The sequence below is a fragment of the Cavia porcellus genome, unplaced genomic scaffold (assembly GCF_034190915.1).
Source record: "Cavia porcellus strain 051 isolate PalLab524CR breed Dunkin Hartley unplaced genomic scaffold, mCavPor4.1 scaffold_17, whole genome shotgun sequence".
NCBI classification, from domain to species: Eukaryota; Metazoa; Chordata; class Mammalia; order Rodentia; family Caviidae; genus Cavia; species Cavia porcellus.
This window is the reverse complement of record NW_026947500.1, coordinates 18,797,955-18,813,454: the sequence shown is the minus strand read 5'-3', so window position 1 is coordinate 18,813,454 and position 15,500 is coordinate 18,797,955. Positions and strand designations below refer to the sequence as shown.

General features: G+C 59.1%; 1 protein-coding gene across 11 annotated transcripts in view; it reads left to right on the top strand.

Annotated features, from left to right (window-relative positions):
• The first annotated feature begins 1,410 nt into the window (after positions 1 to 1,410).
• Wnk2 (WNK lysine deficient protein kinase 2) overlaps positions 1,411 to 15,500 on the top strand; it is a 109,493-nt gene continuing 95,403 nt past the window's right edge. For 10 of the 11 annotated variants that reach the window (XM_063227324.1, XM_063227331.1, XM_063227329.1 and 7 more), the window contains exon 1: positions 1,853 to 2,549. In XM_063227324.1, coding sequence (XP_063083394.1) covers positions 1,869 to 2,549 — 681 coding nt within the window. In that variant the 5' untranslated portion in view covers positions 1,853 to 1,868. Of the gene's footprint in view, positions 1,553 to 1,852; positions 2,550 to 15,500 lie in introns of those variants that run through there. The other variant, XM_063227322.1, reaches the window with a different exon arrangement.

The window sequence follows — 15,500 nt, the reverse complement described above, 5'->3', positions numbered from 1 at the left end:
CAAGGACACTCAGACCTGCAGAGATGGCACCTGCCATACTTTTGCTTGTGTGGGCTTGGTGCCCATGCCTATCTTGAAAGGCAGATGTGGGATTAGATAACATAAATTAACAGGCTGGTGCCAAATGCCAGCCCAGTGCCAGAAACACTGTTGACCCATGAGAGCTCTCTGGGGAGAAAGCCTTAAGTTGTGATGTTCACCGGGATTCTTTAGTGCAGCCCCTTCCAGTATCGTACCCACTGGGATCAGAGCCGGAAGATAGGTGCATGGTGGCTTTCCTGAGCCGTTTCCAACTGGCGCCAGCACTGCTACCAGTGCCCAGCAGGATCCCGGAAGTCCTGCTGCTCTGGGTGACAGGCAAAGCTCTCCTCTAGTTTGAAGGCTTGGCATTGCCTCTGCTGGCTTTTATATCATATGGGCTGTTCTGGGCTAAGATCTCCAGGGCCAGCTGCCCATGGACTCACCTTTGGCCCTAAAGGGCAGTGTGTATCTGAGGGTGTTACGCTGCGGGTGGGGACTGAAATGAGAGCACGCTGGGATCTCCTCTCCTGTGCCTCGGTTTCCTCATTTGGGAGAAGGTGCAGTGACTATGCGAGGTCACAGAGGGCTGGACGAGGCAAGGTGTTAGCTCAGGGCGGCGTCTGGCAGAAGACGGTCACCCTCACCGACTTCTGCAGGAAGGTTCCCAGATGACAGAAGCAGGGCTCATGGGGGGGGGGCAGAGGTCATAGAAGATTCCCCAAGAGGAGGGAGGAGGCAGAGTGGGGTGGTGTGGGGCGAGCACTGGAAACCTCGCTGTGCCCCATCCGAGGGATCCCAGGGTAACTGTCAGTCTCTCGGGAACTCTGGGATTGGAGGCAGATAATTTCCGCCTTGCCTGGCACAGTGATCACTGTTACCGTCCTTCCCGCCCAATAGTGAGGTCCTTACAGATCCTTGGAGTACAGGGAAGGCAGGAAGAACAATCTGAACCCAGGCCTTGCCAAACTCGAACTTGAACTTGGGTTCCGGAGGTGGGGCGCTCTGCGCCTTCTTCTAGCCTGCCTAGCCTGTCCTGCCACAGGTTCCCAAGTCTGGCACGGTGGGGCAGGGAGCTGCTGCTGCTTCCCGGGGACGAATGGGATCCTCCACAGCCGGCAGCCCCGCGGACCGCTCCAGAGAGCTTCAGAGCCCGGAGTCCAGCGGGCCAGAGACGGCCGCTAGCCGCTGCAGGTGGCCAGCGCGCCTGCAGCCAGGTGGGCGTGACAGGCCCCGCCCTGTGTGCGCCCGGGGGCGGGGAGAGCGGAAGATCCGCCCTCCCCGCGCGCCGGGTCGGAGCCGGTGCGGGAGCGGAGGCGCGCGGAGCCGGCAGGAGCACGCGGGAGCGCGGCCCCGCAGCGGCCTGGCCCGAGGGAGCAGACGCCAGAGCGGAGCGGAGCAGCGTCGCGACCCCAGCCCCAGCGCGGACCCCGCCCTAGCGCAGTCCAGGCCCCGGGCGCGGACACCCGCCTCGGAGCGCGGCCCCGCCGCCTCGCCGCCCCAGCCCCGGGCATGGACGGCGCCCGCGCGCCCTGTGAGTCCGGTCCCCGCCGCCGCCTTTGTGCGCCACGCGCCGCCGCCGCCGCAGCCCCCTCCCGCGCCCCTCCCGCGTCCCGGGCCCGCGCGCGTCCTTTGTGGAGCCACCGCCCGGCCGGTGCTTCTGCGTCCCCCCGCAGCCTCCCCCGGGACGGCCCCGCAAGCGGGCCCCCTGTCCCGGCCTCCTCCCCGGCCCCCGGGGACGCCCGGCGGGTCCTCCCGCGCGGGGTCCCGGACGCAGCACTTCCCCGGCGCGGCGGGCCGGGCAGGTGCGGCGGCAGCGGCGCTCACGGCCGTGTCCTTGGCCCGCAGAGATGGACGGCGATGGCGGCGGGCGCGGCGCCCCCTGCGCGCTGACGGAGGCCGGGCGCGGCGCGGGGCCGGCGGGCATGGCGGAGCCGCGGGCGAAGGCAGCGCGGCCCGGGCCCCAGCGCTTCCTGCGGCGCAGCGTGGTGGAGTCGGACCAGGAGGAGCCGCCTGGCCTGGAGGCAGCCGAGGCGCCCCCCGCGCAGCCTCCGCAACCCCTGCAGCGCCGGGTGCTCCTGCTCTGCAAGACTCGGCGGCTCATCGCTGAGCGCGCCCGCGGCCGCCCCTCCGCCCCCGCGCCCGCTGCGCCCGCCGCACCCGCTGCGCAGCCCGGCACCCCCTCGGACCCCAGCCCGGAGCCTGCGGGCGCCCAGGAACCCAGCCCGGATTCCATTGCCGCCGCAGCCGCCAAGGCCCCCGACTCGGGCCAGCGTGAGGAGGAGGGGGCGGCGGCCGCCGTGAGGCAGGAGGACGCCGGAGCCACCGAGGCGAAGCCGGAGCCTGGGCGCGCGCGGAAGGATGAGCCTGAGGAGCAAGAGGATGACGAGGACGACCTCAAGGCCGTGGCCACCTCCCTGGACGGCCGCTTCCTCAAGTTCGACATCGAGCTGGGCAGGGGCTCCTTCAAGACGGTCTACAAGGGGCTGGACACCGAGACCTGGGTGGAGGTGGCCTGGTGCGAGCTGCAGGTGAGGGCGCGCCACCCGCAGGTGGGCTCCCCGGGAGCGCCTCCTTGGGCCAGTCGCGGCTCCAACTCTGCGGTCTTAGGCGGCCCTGGGGATGGTAGGGGCGGCCGAGATCGTGTGTCATCCTCTGTGGGTGGCCGGCAGGACCCAGCGGCCGCGGCTGGATGCCTGCTGGGTGTCTGCGCATAGGTAGGGTTTGTTAGCTTCTTTAGGTAAGGCTGGGCTGTGTGGTGTAAACGTTCCCACTGCGCGGGGGGCGCTGTCGGCCCTGCTCCTCTTTGTAGCGTCCGTCTGTCCTCATAACCCACTTTACTGATCTAGTAGAGCCAAGATGTCGTATAGAGGCTTCAAGGCCTGTGTCACCGGGGGATTTGGAAGCCCTCTGCTTCTCTTAAACTAGCATCTTCCTGGATCCTGCAGTGTGGGTTGTGGTGGCCCTGCATGCTCTCAGGGGCTTCCTCTGACTCAGAGGTGAGACCCGAGGTAAGGCCCTGGGGTCACTGGGCGAGGCCTAAAAGCCAGATCTGTAGCATTGTGTGCTCCCAAGGTTCCGCGTGTGTGAGAGGTCTTAAAGCTAAGTCATCCAAGTGCCCCTGCATTTTTCCCTTCCTTTCCTCCTCCTCCTTGGATGCAGAGGCCCTGGCCATGAATTTTTCATAACCTTGCCCTCATGGTGGCTGTGTCAGCTGGGGCCCCCGGGAGATTATATAAATGGCAACCCTAGCTGTCCTGAGCCAGCCTCAGAAGGGAGGCCAGGCCTGTCACAGTGGTGTTTATGAGCCCTCCCTGGCTGGGAGGGGGCAGCTGTCAGGCTGGGGCCAGCATGGGAGCATGGGCTGGAGGTGTAAGCTACCCTGCTGGCCTGTAAAGTTATCCAGCCTTCCAGGGCTGATGCAGGCCAGGCAGGCCAGGGCAAGCTGGCTGCCAGGGCTGCTGGCCACGCTGCAGGATGCCTGCGTTTTTGGCCCAGAAATGGGATTCATGAGCTGTATTCTCCAGCCCTTGCAGGGTGAACTGCGTGTGCGTCCAGGCCACGATAATGTGGTGGGTGTCAGCCTGGCGTCAGCCCTTCTAGGACAAAGAGCCCCAGAGGTCTTGCTTTGCTTGCCACTGCCCCTTGGTTCTGCTATGCAAATGTGACTTTGCGTGACCTGGGCCAGGCCTTTGGGGTCTTTCTGGAGGGGCTGAGGTGCCTCCTTTCCCCTGCCCTGCATTTTCTGGGGTCACTGAGAGGTGGCCTTGATGGCAGGGAGCACAGGTGGGTGGGGCAGGGTCTGCAATGTGCTTCGTACCCTTCCTTGCTACATGAAGTGGGGGATCCGTGAAGGAGGATGGCATGGGCTTAAGATGCCCACCTCACTGCCCTTTACCAGATGACCAGCGTGGCTCTCCGGGCCGCCACTGCTGTTGCTGCCTATGCCATATGGGCGAAGGGCCAAGCAGAGGGGCTGCAGCAGGCTGGATGTGAGTTAGATCTCTGCAGCTTGAGCCTGCTGCTCTGGCGGAGGCACTGCAGGCGCATGTGACTCCCGGAGCTCGTTAATTCCCCTTCCCTGTAAGGCAAGGCCAGCCGTCTGTGCCTGCCCATGGTGGGCAGGGCGGTAGGGGTGGGGCCTGGCTTCTGGCCAGGGGTCTTTTGCTTCTTGGCTGTGGATAGGAGTGCGAAGTCTGGGGTGGCTTTGGGACTGTCGTGTTGTTACCTGCTTGGGACTCACCGAGGCCCCCTAGACTACAGGGAAACTGTCCCCACACGGGCTCCAAGAGGTACTGCCACACTTACCCGAGGCTAATGTGTATGCTTTGAGGTCACCAGCCTCTGGCCAGGCTGCCCTGGGAGGGTTTTACCTGATGGGGGTCTGGATAAGTTTCGAGGAGCCCCCCTGACTAAGAGCCTGCTGTTCCAAGCCTGTATTGGGAGCCTCCTCATTACCAGCCATGAAGTGGTGGGGACGTGAAGTGACCTTCTGAGGTCCCAGGGAGGAGGTGTCAGGGATGTTTTGGGATAAGGGAGGAGACACTGTCCTGGTTAGAGGGGGTGTGGCCTGGGCCAACTTTGGGCAGTCTTTTGAGGTCCAGGGTGTGGGACAGGGCTGAGCAGGGTGGGCTGGGGTGCATGGATCCTGCCTGTAGTAGGCTGCCCAGGTCTAGGTGGGGGTTGTGGTCACAGGGTCTGGCCTCACCTTCTGTGGTGCAGAGGGGCTGACCTGCTGTGAGAGAATGACAGATAGGTGGGCCCCTCCTTCAGCAGGCGTGGGGCTGCTGGGTCCCTTCTCACCCCAGGGTGAGACACTCATTCTGTGCTCGTCCCCAGCATTGCTCGGCATTGAGGTTGGGGTCCTGAGAGGCTGGGTTTACTCGTGGGGGAGGGAAGGTCTGTGGGGCATTGCCTTTCACCAGGGGAGCATCACGGAATTTCTCTAGGCCTCTGTCCCCCTCTTCGAGACCCCCAGGACCCCTCGGGCAAGTGTGGCCTCCTGTTTATCCAGGTGCCTGTGTGTGGCTGTTTCGTATCCCTGCTTGGTGGTGGTGTGGGGGGTAGGGGTTTGTGTGCACCCTGAGATCTCCTTGGAGAGCTGAGAGGTGTGTTCCCGCTGGCACTTTCTGGGGTTCCCTGCCAAGGGGCAGACACACTTCCCCTGTGGACCTGATTGGCAGGGTTTAGAAGACATCTGATTTCCCTCCGTGCCTCTGGGTTGACCAAGTACTGTGGGGAGGGAAGCAGGTCGTCGCTCCCTTAGAAGCTCCAGGGAGCCACAGCTGAAACTCGAACTGTGTTTTTTGGGGAGTGGGGGAGGGGTGACCATTTTAAAAATATTACCTGTTGTCATTGTTGAGCGAGTTTTTATTCCAGCGTGTTACAGCAGCAGCACAAGAAGAAAAATGCCATGCCCTGTCCTCCTTTCTCTTGTCCCACACTCCTGTGGCCATCCTGGCCAGCTCTGGTCCTGCGTGTGTCCCTGCTCCATCAGCATGCAAAATCGCTTAGCATCCCCTGTTCCTGCTGGGGGTGGCCGTCTGCCCGCTGTGCACACCTGGCTGCTTCAGGTTACAGTTCTGGGTCCCAGCTGGGCACCTACCTCATCTGCAAAGCCCAGTGCCAGGGGTGGGTAGCAAGGTTTAGACACATGCCTGGCACGGCCGCAGCACAGGGATGACAGGGGTGCCCTGCTTGATGTGGCCGTGCCACAGCAGAGTGGGGGGCCTGACGTGAGGGGCATCTGTCCACTCTTGGCTGATCTCTCCTGTTGATTGGTGCCGCTTGGTCCCATCTTTTTTTTAATTTTTTGTCTTTTTGAGGTAGGGTCTCCATGCAGTTCAGGCTGGCCTTGAGCTCACTTTGTAGCCCAGGCTGGTCTCGAACTCACAACGATCCTCCTGCCTCAGCCTCCTGAGTGCTGGGATTACAGGTGTGAGTCACCACGTTCATCGTAGTCCCGTCTTTTTGGCTTTAGGCTTCTGTGTCTTCCTCACTCCTCCTGGCTACACAGGTAGCCAGGGTGATGCTGAGTCATGTGACTCAGGGCTCCCCTTCCTCCAGGGGCCGCCAGTCCTGAGAGCAGGATGCCAGGGTCCAGGCCTTTTTCAGGGGGCTGTTGGGCAGCTTTGTGGCCTTTCCTGTTCCTGCCGTGTCTCCACTGGGGGCCTGGAAGAGGGCATTTGCATGCTCATGTTCATGCACTTCCGGTCATTGCCCCCATCTGGGAACCACAGTCCTAGGCCCTCGTGTCCCTGTCTCCCACAGAAGGCAACTGTGGTGCTGGGGCCTGTGGTTGTGTGTGACCTCAAGTGGGCTGTGTGTGTTACCTCTCTGAGACTGATGGCTTGATACAGGGAAGCGGGTCACCGGTGGAGAGGTCACTGGGAGTTCTGCTGTGCTGTGGGGTGGGGACCGTGGCTTAGCCAGAGATCTCAGCATCCCCTCTGCCTGATGCATCTAGGAGTAGGTGATGCCCTAGGAGGCTCACCAGTGTGGCTGCGTCCTCTCTGCCTTTTGACAGTGACTGCTAGGTATTCCTGCAGCCTCCTACCACTTGTGGGTCTGCTTATCATGCAGGTGGGGTCCGAAGGCCAAGAGTGCCTCCCAGGGTACTGATGGTCGCACAGAGGCCCAGCTGCTGCCCTGTCTGCTTCCTTTCAACTTGGCGAGGTGGGGAGGTGCCCAGAGGAGGAGACCATAGCACTCATTCCCTCTCTCACAGGGACAGGGCACCCCTAGAAGGCCTGGGTTCTTTGGCTGCTGGTCCCTCTACTTTTTCTTCTTCCAAAGTGCTGAGTTTTCTGGGAAGAGCTGGGCTTTGACATTGGTTCCATGGCAGCACTGAGTCTGTGTTCCAGGGCAAGATGCTTTGTGCTCCCTGCTCAGCTGCCAGGGCTTTGGCTTAGTTGGCAAGAGAGATGGGTGCTGGCAGTCTGTGTGGCCTGTGCCCTGGACTCAGGTCCCCCACCTGCCCCCAGGTGTGTGTGGTCCGGTAGACAGTGAGCAGCTTAAGCTGCCGCCCCAGCGGGGGGACATGGAGGTCAGGCCCTGCAGTACATGGTCTGTTGGAAGCAGGTGCCTTTGGGGTTGTCCTGAGAGGCCCTGATGTCCCAAGGTAGCTGGGTGAGCTGAATTCAGGGCCAGGTAGCTGCATGACACAGAGCATGGCAGTGTTGTCCTTCAGAGCCCTGCCTGAGATCCCGAACCGCCGCCCAGTTCATTTGCTGTGCTGTACCTGAGCTGGTGTTTTCCTGGCCCTGAGACTGGGCAGAGCCTCAGAGGACAGGTAGATTCTTCCTGTAGTACTGGCTCCGGGACTCTGAGATGACAACGTGTCTGTCTGTGACCATGAGCCCTGCTCCACACCTGGTGTCCAGGCAATTGAGCTCTGCATGGTTACTTTCCTTGCATCAGGCACAGCCGAATAGCCAAAGCAGAGGCCCCAGTGACCTAAATATGGCCATGGCACATCAGACAGGCCAGGTCAGGGGACTGTAGACCAGCGCTGTGGGAGGGGGACATGTCATGGCTGGTGACATGGGGCCAAGGCAGTGTGTGACTGGCCTGGGTCCCTGCTGGTGATGCCACAAAGGATAAGTTGGGGGCTTTGGACCTGGGGCAGGTGATAGCTATGTCAGCTTGGGAATGAGAGAGAGCCCGGGCCAGCCCAACTACCCAGTCACTTGGAGGGTTGTACAAGCCCCGAGGCGCTGACCCCTAACCTGCTTTGTCTTCTCCAGGGAGCAGCTAGGGACATGTTTTAAGGTGGAGCAAGGCTTTGAGGATGAACTAGTAGCCAGAGGGTAACATCAGATAATGGGGAAGGAGCCAGTGTCTCAGAAGGTTCTAACGGCCAGGCTCATTTCCAGTGGGCATTTGTTGAGCCAGCCCGTAGTTCTCAGCCTAGGGTTACCACAGTGAGCAGGGCAAGTCTTGGTCCCAGGAGACAATGGATGAGAGGCATGGGCACCTGGCAGTGGGTCTGTGGGTTGGGAGAGAAACTAGGACCTCAGAGAAGGCTCTTGTGCCAGCCTGGCACCGGGGACCTTGCAAAAGCCATGTGAGGAAAGTCTTTCGGTGTGGCTGTGAGGGAGTCGGGCTGTCTAAGAGGGTCCTGGATAGGAGTGCAGACCAAGTTTTTTTTTGGTACTAGGGATCGAACTCATGATTTTGTGCTTGCCTGGCATGTGCTGTGCCGCTGAGCTGTATTCCCATCCCAGACTGAAGTTTTCAGAGCGCTTCCCTGGCTGCCTTGAGAACAGTTGGGAGATGAGGGTCAGACAGGGAGCCAGCCACAAGGCCATGGTCAGCATCCCGGTCAGACACAGAAGGGCCCTGTCTGGGGGCTGGAGAGAAGGGCGGGAACCTCAGTGCCTCAGAAGGTGGAGCGCACAGGGTCTGGTGCTGGTTGGATGTGAAGGGAGGGGAGTTGGAGTAGGGGTGAGCGGGGAGTTCAGGCTGGCAGCATGTGGAGGCTGAGGTGGGTGGAGGCAGTGTGGATTTGGGAGAGGACGGGCCTTGGCTCAGGACATGCTGGGCTTTAACTAGAGCGTTCTGCAGGCTGCTGAGGTGGGTCCTTGTGGGCAGCAGGGTCTCTGAAGCAGCCCTCTGCGAGCCCAGGTAGCAGCCCAGCAGCAGAGGGTTGGGGACTGAGCCTTGGGTAAGCTGAGCTTCAGGTCACAAAGAGGGAGGGACCCTAGAAGAAGTTACAGGATGCAGGTGTGTTTCATGCAGACAGGAAACAGATTCCAGGAACCTTGCTTCCCCAGGCACCTTTTTCCTGCCCCTGCTTACCTTGGGCCACAGTAGATCCCCAGGGGCTCTCTGGGCTCACCCTGAACCTGCCACTCTCCGTCCAGAAAGCTGAAAGTTGCTCAGGTCATCGCTCTTCTGTGCCCACGGGTATCTCCTGGGGCTTGTGGCTTGATTCTGGCTTCCATCCATTGCTGGATGCTGCCCAAGGTGACGGCTTGGGGCTCTGGGTTATTGCCTCGATGGAAGAGAACTTGACCCTCTGTACCAGAGGTCTGGGCTGGGTGTCTGGGTTTCCTTTGTGGTTTTGCCTGATGCAGTAGCTGTGGGGGACACTGGTCTTCCTGCAGTGGTGGAAAGAAAAATTGGGGGTCTTACAATCAGGCAGGGACCCCACCATAGATCCTGGCTATCCAGTGTCTGCCCACACAGACACACAGACTGGAGGAGGTCTGTTGCATCATCTGTGGGTGGCATTGGGAAGTCTCCTGCTTTTGTGAGCCATGGTGGCATGAGGGAGTAGAGAGACATGCACACATGGTGGTCTGCAAGTCTTCTCACCTCCTGCAAGATAAGCGGTTGTCAGCACCTGAGCTGGAAAGTAGGGAGCCGTTGAACCTGGGGCGCAAGGAGGTGGCTGAGAGACCAGTGCCAGCTGGTGTGGTGCTCTAGGGCAGCAGAGCCTTCCCAGAGCACCTGGGCTGCTGTTTCCTTATCCTTTGAGTTGCAGATAAGTAAAAGCCTTTGAATGAGGCAACTGGAATTTTTGAAAAGCAAGTTAGGATCTGCCTGTGGGAAATCCTGTCTGGGTGGAGGTCCAAGGGGACGGGGTGGTAGAGTTTGACAACCTGGAGATGGTTGCAGGTTTTCCAGCCTCCAAGAGTTTTCAGAGCTGGTTCTGTTCCTGAAGGGCTGAATTCTAAGGATTTCCTGGATTGTTTGATTACTACCTGTAATTTAAATTAGTTTGCATTAAGTATTAGGTTGTTTGTTTGTTTGAAAAGGATAAATGTAACAAAGACAGTGTGGCATTGATGGAAGGCTAAAGAGATGAATGGAAGAGAATAGGTTCCAAAAATAAACCCACACAGAGAATGGGAACTGATTTTTTTTTTTCATAAAGGAACCAAGATATTTCATTGGAGCAGATGTAGCCTTTTCAACCAATGGAGATGGATCAACCGGATACCCACAGAACAAAACAAAACAAAACAACCTAGCCTTAAGTCTAAGAGTGTAGCTCACGGGAGAGCACTTGCTGAGTATGCTCAAGGCCTGGTTTGATTGCCAGAAAAAGAAAAAACAAAAACAAAACAAACCTTAGACCTTACCTCCTCCACAAAGACTAACTCAGATGCATCAAACTGTAATACTCTTGGAAGCTAATAAGGAGAAAACCTGGGCTTGGCGATGACTTTCTATGTGCAACACCCGAGTACAACCCTTGAAACAAATAATTGATAAGCTGGACTCTGTTAAAATGTGTCCCTGAGGGACACAATCAGAAAGAGAAAACCAGCCACAGGTGGGGAGAAAAAATATGTGTAAAAGATGTATATGATAGAGAGCTCTTTCCAAAAGACGGAAAGAACATGTGAGTCTCCACAACAAAATCAATCAGATGAAAAAAGGCAGGCCGAAGATGTGAGCAGGAAGGCACCTCCCCAAGGAGAGTATGCAGGTGGTCGGTATGCAGTGAAAAGAGGCGTCACATCCTGTGTTACCAACTGTGAGGCTCCACGAGGCCTGTGTTAGAATGGTCCAAACCCAGAAGGCAAACATTGCCAGATGCTGGCGCAGATGTGCAGGAACAAAATCTCTCCTGTCGTCGGCCGGCATGCAGGATGGCATGGCCACTTTGGAAGCCTGCTGTGAGTTGCTTACAAAAAACCTCCAACCACATTCTTAGCGTACAATCCAGCAGTCACTCTCCTTGGTATTTATGCAAACATGAAACACTGAAATATGTCCCCACAAAAGCCTACATGTGGGTGTTTATAGTGGCTTTATTCATAATTGTCAAAACTTGGAAGCAACCAAGATGTGCTCCAAGAGATGAACGACCACGTAAACTGTCAGGCATCCAGACAGTGGAAGGTTAGTTCACCCTAAAAAACAGTGAGGCCCGAAGACTATGAGAAGATGTGGAGAAAATTAAATGCATTTGACCAAGTGAAGGAAGCCAGGGCAGAGAGCGCACAGATTGTGTGGTTGCGACTGGATGGCATTCCCCAGGGGGCAAAACCACGGAAGCAGTAGAAAGATATAGAAAGATCGGTGGTTCCAGGGGCAGGGTGGGGGGTTAACCCCGGCAGGTTCAGGGCTGTGAGGCTGTGACGTGTGATGCTCTAGTGGGGCTGGATGTCATTTTCATCTGTCTACACCTGCAGAATGCACAGTACCAAGGGTGAGCCCCAGCAAAAACTGGGGATCTGACTTAGGAACGAGGTGTATGGTGTGTCCCCATCAGAGGGGAGACTGCGTGATGCAGCTTAGTGGGTGAGCTCTGCTGCTCCCTCTGCCAGTTTAGCATCGCTGTGCTGTAACCTGCAGCCTGGCCTCTGAGGACTTAGCTTGGGTGCTGCTGCGATCCCAGGCCACTCTGTGCCGGGGAGCTTTCCTGCCACCCACAGATGATGCAACAGACCTACTGCCTGCTCCAGTACTCCATAGGCCAGCAGCTTGTCTATAAAACAGTGGATTAACAGAGAGACAGAGAGACAGAGAGAGAGAGAGACAGAGAGAGAGACAGAGAGAGAGAGAGAGAGAGAGAATGAAAGTGCACAGCTACATACGTGACGTTTCCAGGAGTGGGTGGGGGGGTCCCTAACAACTGTACTCCAGGTGAATACAACTGCTTTTATTTTTGTACGTGGCCTTCCAGTTCCTGTTCATGCACACATACTTTTCGGAAGCACAGCTGTGCTCCTAGGGCATCAGAGCTTCCAACAGTAGGTCTTTTTGTCTGCAGATGGGAGGGAGCCCGGGGTCCTAGGCTTGCCCCTGCTCCTGTGCACCTCTTCTGGCCCACGCCTACTTTCTCAGAGAGGCCTTTAGGGGAGGCAGGGACTGGGCTGAGCAGGTCAGGTCCAGGCATCCTGGGCGCCCGCAGAGTGGTGTTCTTGGCTTCAGGGAAATGTTGTGGGCCCAGGCAAGTGGTGTCCCTCATACCTGCCTTCCTGAGGCCCTGGGCTGGCTGGCCCTGTGGTGGATGGTGGCTCATAAGACACTGAGGTGTCAGCCGGGGACCGGAAAGGAAGGGCAGAAGCTCTGCCCTGATGCAGACTTTCTTGAGGGCTGTGGTCCGAGTGGGAGCGCTGGGTCCCAGGACTGCATTTGTCCAGGGGAGGACGGTGGCACCGAGGGGCGGCTCACAGACAGGCTTCGGTCCGGTCTGTGTCCCCAGATTGGCTGTGGGATGTCGCCGGTCTCCACACAGGGTTGGGAGAGCCTGGCCAGGCTGCTTTGAGTGGGGTCTCCAAGATGCCCATGTGCTCCGGACTTGGAGTGCGGTGGGGAGTGTGGGGCTTGGGCTGGACTTTCTTCCTTGTGCAGGTGTCCTGGGGAGCAGGCTGGCTCTGGGGGAAGGGGCGTGTCAGCAGAGGGCACCCCATTGCCTTCTGGGTGATGCTGCAAGGAATGGCGTGTCCTGTGCCACATGGTCGTGCCACTGTCAACGATGTGTGGAGCCAGACTGGGAAAGCTGGCCTTGCCCCTAAGGCCCCCCTCTCAGGTCAGAGGCTGCCATGGAAGGACTACCCTCTCTCCAGTGTCCTGTCTGCCAAGCTCGTGTGTGTCTGTGCATGGCAGACAAGTTGCAGAAATTCTCAGCCTGGAGCTGACACTTGAATGCACCCAGAACCTGGAATCTGGAGATGGGTAGTCATGGGCCCTGGAGGCAGCTCAGCAGCAGCAAGGATAATGGGACTTTCTCTCTTTTTCTTAAACTTTCTTCACCCATGTTAGCAGCTTGTTGCCTCAGAGTGGCTGGAGGGCTGCCAAAGCTCCAGGCATCACAACTGCATCTGAGAGGAGAAGATAAACAAGCAGTTGGTTAGACAGGGGCCTAACAGCCAAGAGGTCCATTTCTCAAATGGCTCTGTCCATGTTTTACTAGGTAAAGGAGAGTGTTAGCCACTGATCCTGTTTGGTTAGAACAGGGTCCTGTAGTCTTTCTGTCTGCAGGAGTATCTGGGAAAGGCTTGATTGGCATAACTGGCTTTCATCTGTTCCTCTGGGCTGGGCACCTGCAGGCCCTGCTGCCCGGCCTTTCCTTCTTGCATGGCCTGACTTTCCATTCCCCAGATGCCGCCCGGCTGAGGTCCTGGTTCCATTTCCTTGAAACTATTTTGTAAACTTTGGCCAACAGAAAAGTAGGCGTCACCAGGGTCAGGAGCATTCTGTGTCTCTCTTCCTTGGCAGCAGTGGTTCTGTGTGCGCGTGAGTTCTGACCCACTTCCGACTTCCCCTTGCATGGGCAGCAGGTATCTCCTGGCAGGAACCAGGACGCATCCCCAGAGCAGAGGTGCAGGGCCCCGCCCGCCTGCTGAGGGGTCTGGGATGCGACCCGGGACAGGGACAGCCTTGTGTCTGGCCGTCCTGTCTGTGTATCTGCTGCTCCCTCTGCCAGTTTAGCATCGCTGTGCTGTGACCTGCAGCCTGGCCTCTGAGGACTCAGCTTGGGTCTGGTGCTTTGGGTGCTGCTGCGATCCCAGGCCACTCTGTGCAGGGGAGCTTTCTTGCCACTCTCCGCAGAGTTGGCAGTGTGCAGGGACGCAGCAGCCCAAGGAGGGCAGATGCAGGCTCTGGCCACTGTGGGCTCAGGGCCTCTTGCCTACTGCTTCTCCTCCTGGAACCCCAGGATGCACTCCTGTTTTGAGTCATTGATGCTGCTAAACCTCAGGGTCCCCTTGGGTCCCTGTGAGCTGCTGGCTGGAAGCTGCCCACTGCCAGCTGTCCCCTGGCTCTGAGTGGGCCCCTGGCCTCCTCAGGCCCTCAAGTGGCGGTGTTCCCAGGACAGGGGCCAGAGGCAGCCTGGGTCTTACCCTACCTGCTGGCCTGCACCTGCTTCATCCAGGAGGTGGGTGCTGGTCCTGGGTTTCACATGGACAGAAGGGGCAGCTGCCCTGCAGGGCCGTTTCTGGGAATGGTGACATGAGCACCCCGAGCCTGCTGTGGGAGGAGTGATACTGAGCCCCCTCTCTCTGTGGGCATTCTCCTCAATGGGTGGGCCCAGCCCGCCTTGCTTATGTGTAGTGACAGTGAACCCTGACCTCCATGGGCCCCTGGTCCTCACACAGCCCACCCAGCAGTCTGTGCCTGCCATCCCCTCCCTGGAGGGTCCTGGGCGGGTAGAGGCCTGGCTCAGCCTGCACCTGACTCCTGTACCCCCAGGCTGGGCCAGGCCTGGCTGTCATCTGTGGTACTGGACAGTGCGCACATCCCTTCGTGCTCAAAGGGCGCTGCTTCCCAGCTGGACACCCAGGCCACTGAGAGGGAGGCTGAGGCCAGGAGCCTGGGACACCTCCACATCGTTGGGGTAGCCCTGCGACCCCCACCCTCACTGTGCCAGGGAACTCATTGGGCGTCTACTGGGTCTGGCTCCTGTGCCGGTCAGGGTGCCCTTGCCATCCCTCTGGGCCCCGAGCATTCCCTCCGTGATGGCTCAGGCCAGGGTGAAGCTGGCGTCTGCTCCGGGCCCGGCTGCTGGGGCTCACGTGCAGGTTCTCGGCTTTTGTCATTCCCCTCCTGTGGCACGGCTCACCGGTACAGGGCCTGAGTGCCGTGTTCCCCAGGGTGTGCGGTGGAGGCTGGGAACAGTGCTGCTCTGTAGGCGCCTCCCATCTCCCCTCTGTGGGGTGCATTTGAGCCCCACTCACCTGCACCTCCCCCACAGGGGAAGAGCCCACTTGGCTCAAGACTGTCCCGTCCATCCGCATGGCCTGTCAGCCTCTGTAAATATTTGATGACAGCAATGATAGCGAGACAAAGGCAGCTCTGTTCCCATCGGAGAGCGAGATGGTGACATTGGAACGTCCCAGCCCTTGGAGAGGTGCATAGATAGGTTTTCAGGCAGCCCTTTGTGTCTGCTCACCAAGGGCTGGGGCAGAGCCCTTGGGCCTGGCAGGGCCGGGCCGGAGCCAGCTGCCAACTTCCTACCTGGGAACCAGGCCGGGCCAAGGTCACGCTGGGGTCTTGCCCTTCCGATTTGCCCTGGTACACGGTGGGCTTGGGAGGTGAGGGCTGTGCTTGGTGTGGCACCTGCCTTAAGGCAGGACTCAGAGCACTGCGTCCCGTCACACTCTGGGCCCTGGTGCCTTGTCCTCAGCCTGAGCCTGGCTGCCTGCTGCAGCTGCGTGGGCACCTTGCCACCCGTGTCCAGCAGCTCCAGGCGTGACCTCTATGCTTTGCTTGTCAGGGCCGGCCTGCCCTATGGTCTCTTCCATGGGAACGATGAGCCCTTTGAAGGTGCCTCACAGAGGGGCCACCAGTTTCCTGGGCTGGGACGCTTTCTCCTGGGGAGACCCAGCCACGGTGGCAGGCCTTGGGGTGCTGGCACATGGTGCAGTCTGTGTGGGGCTGGGTGCTGGCACGGCTGAGGCCTGTGGGCCAAGTGTTCCTGTCTGTTTCTCTCTTGTGCGGGCTCTGGGAGTGAAGAAGGAAGGCGTCTGTGTCCTTGCTCCCAGCCTGTGACATGACAGGCATTGTGCAGTCAGGGCCTCTGC